Source organism: Apium graveolens, chromosome 5 (assembly GCF_009905375.1).
Source record: "Apium graveolens cultivar Ventura chromosome 5, ASM990537v1, whole genome shotgun sequence".
Classification (NCBI taxonomy): domain Eukaryota; kingdom Viridiplantae; phylum Streptophyta; class Magnoliopsida; order Apiales; family Apiaceae; genus Apium; species Apium graveolens.
Genome location: NC_133651.1, coordinates 222951380 through 222960165, shown reverse-complemented (window position 1 = coordinate 222960165; position 8786 = coordinate 222951380). Strand labels below are relative to the sequence as shown.

Sequence of the window (8786 nt, the reverse complement as noted above, 5' to 3'; positions counted from 1 at the left end):
AAAAAATTATAAAAGAACTATTGAAAATTTTGAAGGAACAGATCACCCTGAGATATTTTGAACTATAGGTACATGAATAGAATCAAAGAAACAGGTGACAAATCTTCTCGCTATAGCATCTAAGTTTACAGATATAGAACATCTGTCGTCGTAATTTGTAATTATATTTGACGCGTAAGATTTTAGTAATTTGTAATCAACTATCAAGGTTAAAAAAAAAGAACATATTAAAAAAATAGAAGAATGCAAGCGACGAGAATATGAGAGAAAAAGGCAATTATTCTTACTTTTAGAGCTTATAATTTGGGCTAAATATTCGACTTCTTTTCAGAGCATGTGATGAGCGATTTGTGCCTGAAAAAGGTGACCAATAATTCTCTCTCTGTTTTTGTTACTAAAAATTAAAATAGAGTAGTATTATATTGTACAAATATTTTATCAAATAACGTGTCTAACATGTGATGGTGAGATTTAATTAGTGAACACATATTTATGCAAACGAAGTCTCATTATATATTTAGAAAGGTTCGATCTGTCATGTGACAAATGATATTATCATTTGAAGAAAAAATTTGGGGAAACTAACATGATTCTCTTTCGATTTTTATTAATAATTCTCATGACAAATTAGCAAAAATGAAAATATATCGGAGGATAATAACTGAAAATAAAAACATGAACACTTCTTTAAATGTGGCTATAAACAACAATTTTTTTTGTGTATACTTAAGGGCACATGCTAAAAATCCGTGCTTAATAAATTGTCAAAATTTTATTGGTGGAAAATTTATTAATAATGATAAATCCTGAATATACAAAATCTTAACCAATAAAATTTTAAAAACTTATCAAATACAGTTTTTTAGCATGTAAACTTGGGCGAGAAACAGTCAAAACAAAACAACAAAACAATAATCACTAATTAGAGAGGAGATAATATGAATATCAATTATCAAATGAAAACGACCTTTTCTATATTCAATTTCCATGTACCTGCACTGTATCGATATGCATTCAGCATTCTCATTCATAATGATTCCAAATATATATTTTTCATATATGAAATTAATAATATTTGAAATAAGATAAAAAAAACAATAAGAATCGAGGACAAGACAGGGAAGAATCTGGGAAACTTCCTTGGTCCATTAATCTTGGATCTCAACTCTGTTTGATTGGGACGCGAGTCCATCGAAACGCGAGCCTCTCATCATCATAACCTTAAACTCATCAAAACTAATCATCCCATCACCATTAGCATCCACGCCACTAATCATCTTCTTGCATTCAGCCAATGTACTTTCTTCGCCTAGGCTCCCCAACACGTTCTGCAGCTCCTCGGCTGTGATCGACCCATTTTTATCGATATCGAATACCGAAAACGCCTCCTTTAAATTTTCCATCACTTCATCCGAATCAATATCTGCCGTATTCAACTCAATAAATTCTTTCAAGTCGATAAATCCATCTCCATCCGCATCAACTTCTTTGATCATGCCCTCGAGTTCCTCGTCCGAAGCCTCGTGCCCTAAGCTTCCCATAATTGATCCTAGCTCAGAAGCGGAGATCTTACCATCACCATTAACATCAAATTTCTTGAACACTTGCTCAAGTTCTTGTTCGATTTGTGCACGTGTGTTGAGAGAAGCTGTTCTTGATACCATAGGAGTCGGACGACGAGAGCTGTTTGTTCTTGAATTACAAGATTGTTTTTTCTTGAGACTGAACAGAGATTTGAGACCCATGATGGTGGTTGTAATAAAAAGATAGAGATGATGATTATGTTTTAACGAGGATTTAAGGTTTCGTGATTCGGTAATGGAGGAAAGGGAAATAGTAAATAAATAAATGTTTGAGATCTCAACTGCTTTGTTTCTGTTTATATTCCTGATCATGTGGAGTAAATATATGCTGTAAATTTGGTTTATTGTTAAATATTTAAAATCAAGAACGTTAATATTTTTAGTAGGAGGAGTCCTGGAATGCGTGTTGGCACGATGCAGGGAGCGGGTAGTCCGTGTGGAGATTTCATATGATCTTTTCATCTAAAGAAAGCTAATTACATTTGTGGATTCACCTAAATATATTCACTCGTAAAAATAGGGATCCTTTTTCTAATACATGAATATGGATTTCTTTTTCCTTTTCATGGATAAAAATAGAGTAGGTTCTTTTTAAGCGATGAAAATAGGGAGACTAAATTCAGTAAAAAAATAAGTCATGATATACCGTAATAAACTTTTATAAATTGCAATTTTTAATCGGATGCATTAAAAAGGGCTCCGAATAATAGTACATATCTATATCTATATTATCTTAAAAGCTACTATTACCCATTTAGAATTTACCCACTAAATTTACCCATGACCCACTATCCATGACCCATTTAATTTTTTTACACATAAAACATTATATTATACACATATCCATGGATTTTTTAAGATTTAAATATTTTATAACCCATATACAAACTAACCTATTATACAGCTAGACCCCCCTAATTGTAGCAACTGATTAGTACGTTCAATTTTTTTTGAATTTTTTTCTCTCTCTCAAACTGGTGCTAAATGTAGTAACTGATTAATAGGTTTCCTCTGCTGTTCTTCTCAATCGAACGATTTTGCTCCGCCGATCTCCTGTTAAGCATGGATTCACGCTCCCTGGAAGGCTCAGGCTCTGCAAGGACATCACTTTTAGGTTTGATTTCATCATGAATAACTGTTAACTATCATGCACGTTAAATGTTATATGATTTTGAATGATTTTATGTTTTTATCCGTAGGGTTGAAACGTTTGATTCGTAGCCAAGATTCATCAGATCAGGGCTCAAATTAATCTTCTCTGTTGCAGGCTATCCCAAGTTTTCCTGTTTCTGAGTCGAATGGTGAATATCACTCTTCCTCTTACATTTTGTATGTAGATTATAATCTAATTCATGTTCTTATATTCGTCTCATTGAATTAGTTGTGAAGCGTAGAAACGTATGTGTTAAAAAGAAAATCAGAGTCCCAATGTTACAGTCTCGAATACACAGTCACCAGGTTGTGCATTATCATCTGGTATGTTTTCCATTATATTTGTTTATTATCTGTTACATTAGTGAATGTTGGGAACTCATGATTTATATGCATTTTGTAGTTGGATTTAGGTCTCCTTTACAGCCATTATTCAATAGTAATACAAATGTATTGCAAGATTCCAGTCCACACAATCCATCTAATTTTGTTGCTGATGTTTCGTCTAATAGAACCACCCGGACTTCCTTCATAGGTATTTAAATTTTTTTTACCAATGTAAAGTGCAGAAGTGGGAATGTTTGTATGACTATTTGTTCTGTTTTTTTGTGTTGTAGATTTGAAACGTATGATCAGAAGTGTGGGTTTGAGACCTCTTGGTGGATCAAATAGCACGCATGTCAGTGTACAAATTTCACCTATTTCGGGGATTACAGTTGAAGAGAATAACACTCCAATTGCTAGGTACGTGGATCAACCTGCTACACTCTCAGATATTACCAATTTTCCGTGTACGTTATATTATAACTTTATACTGAAATAAAGATTTTTGTATGCTCTGTTGCGTTTACTAAATTGCTAACATTATATTATGTTGTTTGTTACAGCTGTGAAACGTAGAGTACGTGGTCGCAATATTGAGAATATTTTAGCTATTAATAATAGTGTTTCAACGAATAACCAAAAAAAGAAAATCGCATTCAGAAGAATCATGTGTGTTACCTATTAATCAGTTTATGAATTTTCTAATTTATAAAATTTGTAATACTTTATGTTTTATTTGCTATTACGACCAACAAGAATCCATTGTTATTTCTTGCTGTAGCTAAGAAATGTAGATTACGGGGTCCTAATGTCGATAATAGGAAGACAATACCACATAGTAAGTTTTGTGTGATGCACATTAATACATGATTATGCATGTTCATTTATAAGATTTCATGTTTTTATTGTTGTGAAAACATTTAAAAATCTATTTGTGTATTTTGTTGCAGCTAAGAAATGCAGGGTACGTGGCCCTAATATTGAGAAGATTTATACAGATCCCATGTGTACGTTTTGTTATTACATGTTTCCTGATATGCGAATTTATAAAAAAAATTACCTTGCTGGGATTGATCCCATTATTACCATTCACTGATTTGTATGCTGAAGTATTTGTTCACTCTTCAGCAGTGATAGGAAAAAGACCTGGTACATCCTCTATGAATAGTGGTGACGCATTGTCAGAGTCTAATAAAATATTTGAACATGGACGAATATGTCAACCTCCGACGTCTCCTTTACGGTCAAGTTTTCATAATCCCCATGAACTGAAGTCAAGAAAGAGTAAAGGAAAGGATAAAGAACAAGCATCTCCAGAAAAAAGGAATTTGATATCAGATTTTGACAATGTGGTTAAATTTGTGGATTCAGAGTCAAGTGATTCAAATGTTGGAATTGATGATATGTATCATGATGACATGGAAGAGGTAATATTGAATCAGAATTTGTGGCGTGGATATATGGATCCTGGTCCTCCGTCAAAGTTGTACAATAAATATGGTGCTACTATGTGGAACGAAGAGCGTAATAATAAATCATGTCTGCGTAAAGAGCCCACATTTTCTATGTGTTGTCGTAATGGTCAGATACATTTGCCAAAAGATAGGTCGCCACCAGAACCCCTAGCTTCTTTGTTACTTGGTGGTGAGAAATCGAGGCATTTTAAACAGTACATAAGAGTGTACAACTGCATGTTCCAATTCACTTCCACCGGTGGTAAGATTGATAACTCAATAAACAGAGGTAGCTCTCCGTATTGTTTTCGCTTACAAGGTCAAAACTATCATTTGGTTGGGAGTTTAGTACTGTTAGATGGATCTTCACCCAAATTCTGCCAGCTCTACATATATGACACGCAGAATGAGGTTGAGAATATAATCAATGCACTGGGAGGTTAGGAATGTTAGACAAGAACAATGAGTTAGTCAAAGCTTTTCGCATGGCTCGGAATCGGTTTGAAAATGAAGAACTGGATGAGTTTAAGTTAGTCCTCATATCATCTCAATCTTCTAGCGGTAGAGCAAACCATATTACTCCATCTGATGAAGTTGCTGCTTTCATTGTTAGTGATGATACGGATACCGGTGGTTTTAGAGACACGATTGTGAATTCCAAACAAGAAGGATTGAAGAGGATATATGAAACAGATCCATATTTCATGCAGTTGCAATATCCACTACTGTTTCCTTAGGGAACCGAGGGTTATCATAAATGTATACAGCAATAAATACTCTGAAATAGAGAATTTAGATGATGAAGACCTTGATCCTGACTCAACACAGAGGCGACATGTTTCACTAAGAGAATATTATTGTTACAAGATTATGATACGCACTTTTGAAGGTATTTATTAAAAGTAAGCAATGTGATTAGAATATAAAATGCGTAATGGCTATGTGCATATTCTCACCATCGTCTCATTAATTTCAGGTTTAACGCCACATCTTGCAGGACGTTTGTGGCAACAATATGTTGTGGATCAGTTTGCTGCCATTGAACAATATAGATTAGACTGGGTTTCAACGCATCAAACTACCATCCGTGCTGATTTGTATAATTCTGTGCGTGATGCTCTCAGTAAAGGAGACAATGATCCAATGCATGTTGGAAAAGCTGTTATACTACCTGCTTCATTCACTGGATCCCAACGATACATGTCTCAATACTTTAAGGATTTCTTGGCGATATGTCGTACAATTGGTCATCCATCCTTATTTCTCACCATGACTTGCAACTCAAAGTGGCCAAAGATACAAGAAATGCTTAAATTGTTGCCCAATGTTGATCCTGTTGATGCACCGGATATTATTTCTCGCGTGTTTAAACTGAAGATTGATCAGCTATTAGATTTGATTAAAAAGAAGAACTACTTTTGAAAGTGTATAGGAGGTAAATTTATTTTTCTGGAATTTTACATTTAATTTTTTTAATCATATCTACACACATGCATAGATTTAATATTTTCTTTACTTATGTTTTGCACATTTATGCATGTAATTGAATTCTAGAAGCGTGGTTTGCCACACGTGCATATGCTAATCTGGATGAGCCCTGAAAGTAGACCTAATTCTATTGAAAAGGTTGACCATTTGGTTTCTGCTGAAATACCAGATAAGAATTCTGATCCGATAGCATATGAAGCTGTTAAAAACTACATGATGCATGGACCCTATGGTAAAGACTTATACACATCTCCATGTATGGTTAAAGGAAAATGCATGTGTCATTTCCCAAAGAGGTGTGAATAAATAGAATGATACATATGTTCTGTAATAAGTCTATTTTATTATTAATCTCGACGCATGTTATGTTTTGTTTTGCAGGTTTAATGGTAGTACCTATTTTGACGATTGTGGTTTTCCTGTTTATCGGAGGCGTAACACTGGTAGAGTTATCAACAAAAAAGGGATCAACCTTGACAATCAATATGTAGTTCCATACAATCGAGATCTTCTGTTGCGGTTTCATTGTCATATAAATCTGGAAATTTACAACAGTTCAAGATCGTATAAATATCTTCAAGTATTATTTAAAGGGTCATGACACTGCTACAATGTTGTTGAAGAAGAAAAGTAACAAATCAGGGAGTGAACAAACTGCAAGATCCGTGAATAATTTGGATGAGGTAAAGAATTTTCTTGATGGTAGATATGTTTGTGCATCTGAGGCATCGTGGAGGATTTTTGGGTTTGACATTCACCATCGTTCCCCAAGTGTTGAACGCTTACCAATACATTTGCCCAGTCAAAAGTACTTGAATTTTCAGAGTTCTGCAAATTTGGAGAATGTATGCAATAACGCAACTTCCAAAAAAAGTAAACTAGAGGCTTGGTTTGTAGCTAACAGTGAATTTCCACAAGCTCGAAATTTTACGTATTCTGACTTTCCCACCCAGTTTACATGGATAAAGAAAACTGCTAAATGGAAGCTTAGACAAAGAGGTGATGTGGTTGAGAGGTTAGCAAAGGTTCATGCAACAACTGGTGAATTATTGTATCTTCGAATACTGTTACTTAGATGTAAAGGTGCTTTATCTTTCTCTCAGTTACGCACTATTGATGGAACTACATATGATACATTTAAGGAAGCATGTGGTGCTCTTGGTCTGTTGAATAATGACAAGCAATGGCATGATGCTTTGGAAGAAAATGCATTCTCAGCTATGCCAACCCAAATTCGGGCTATGTTTGTTAACATAATGGCATATTGTTCAGTGTCTGATCCGCTTGCGCTATGGGAAAAACACTGGCCAACATTGTCAGACGATGTTCTTTATATTAGGCGTAAGATTTCAGATAACATTCATTTAACACTGTCCGAGTATGAAATCCAGAACTATGCTTTAGCATGTGTGTGATCAGTATTAAATACATGATATGTTTGTTACTTTGTAGTATTATTTTTATTATTTTTATTTAGATGTCGGAACATTTACCATTTTTTTTGTGCAGAGATTGAAAAGTTGTTAAATGATGTTGGTAAGTCCTTAAGAGATTTTCATATGATGCCATTTCCTGACGAACGATTTTTCCACACTTTTGTCAATCGTCTTATTGTTGAGGAAACTAGCTACAATAAAGAAGAATTGAGACTTAATCATGACAAAGCTCATAAAAATCTGAACTCAAGGCAGCTGGATGTATATAATGCAGTTGTTGATAATGTAAACATAAAATAAAGGTGGAATGTTTTTTGTTTACGGGAGCGGTGGATATGGTAAAATGTTTCTTTGGCAAACTCTTTGTTCACGGTTTCGATCAGAAGGAAAGATTTTTCTTCTTGTTGCAGGCTCAGGAATTGCTGCTACACTTCTTCCCGGTGGCCGAACAGCTCATTCTAGGTTTAAAATACCACTTAAATTAGATCAGAGTTCTATTGCTGGAATAAAACATGGTACAGACATTGCAGAGTTGATGCAACACACAAGTCTTATAATATGGGACGAAGCTCCAATGCAGCATCGCTATGCATTTGAAGCCGTGGACGGATGCTTGCGAGACATAATGGCTGCCGTTGATGTAGAACGAGGAAAAAGACCCTTTGGTGGTATTACAGTTGTTTTTGGAGGCGATTTTCGACAGATATTACATGTTCTGCCTAAGGCCGGAAGGGCTGAAATAGTGAATGCATCATTTAACAAATCCCGGCTTTGGAAATCTTGCAGGGTCTTTCTTCTCAGTTGGAACATGAGATTACATTCAGGTAATTCTGAAGCTAGAAATAAAGTAATAGCTGACTTTAGTAAATGGCAACTTGAGATTGGAGACGGAAAAGTTGAATGCATTGATACTCATCGTGCAGATGTTGAAATTGAGTTTGTAGTTCCTGATGAATATGTTGTCAAGAGTCCCTTGAAAAGTCCCATTAAAACCCTAATTGACATTATATATCCAGATTTTCAGAATAACTTGCATTCACAGGAGTATCTGAGATCGAGATCTATTTTGACTCCAACAAATGTTGTAGTTGATGACATCAATGCATAGATTCTTGAAAGAGTTCCAGGTAATATGCATACTTATCTCAGCCAAGATTCAATTGAAGACAGGGTTGTTGACGAGAATGACTTTAATTCGTCATTTCCAGTTGAGTATCTGAACTCCATAAATATGCCAGGTATGCCTAAACATGAGTTGAAAGTAAAGGTTGGAGTTGTTGTTATGTTGATGAGGAATTTAAATCAGATTATGGGTCTATGCAATGGTACACGGATGATAGTTACTGGCT

The 8786-nt window shown here is 34.8% G+C and overlaps 2 protein-coding genes across 2 annotated transcripts; one reads left to right on the top strand and one right to left on the bottom strand.

Moving 5' to 3' along the window:
• Positions 1-922: 922 nt before the first annotated feature.
• Positions 923-1954, bottom strand: LOC141724867 (putative calcium-binding protein CML25). The gene has a single exon (XM_074527153.1). It carries the CDS (start codon positions 1893-1895, stop codon positions 1149-1151), a length of 747 nt encoding a protein of 248 aa, XP_074383254.1. The 5' UTR covers positions 1896-1954; the 3' UTR covers positions 923-1148.
• Positions 1955-6091: 4137 nt separating this feature from the next.
• Positions 6092-8545, top strand: LOC141660731 (uncharacterized). Its single transcript, XM_074467721.1, has 5 exons — positions 6092-6297; positions 6383-6444; positions 6557-7379; positions 7479-7537; positions 7740-8545. The coding sequence occupies exons 1-5, from the start codon at positions 6092-6094 to the stop codon at positions 8543-8545; spliced, it is 1956 nt and encodes a 651-aa protein (XP_074323822.1).
• The last annotated feature ends 241 nt before the right edge of the window (positions 8546-8786 follow it).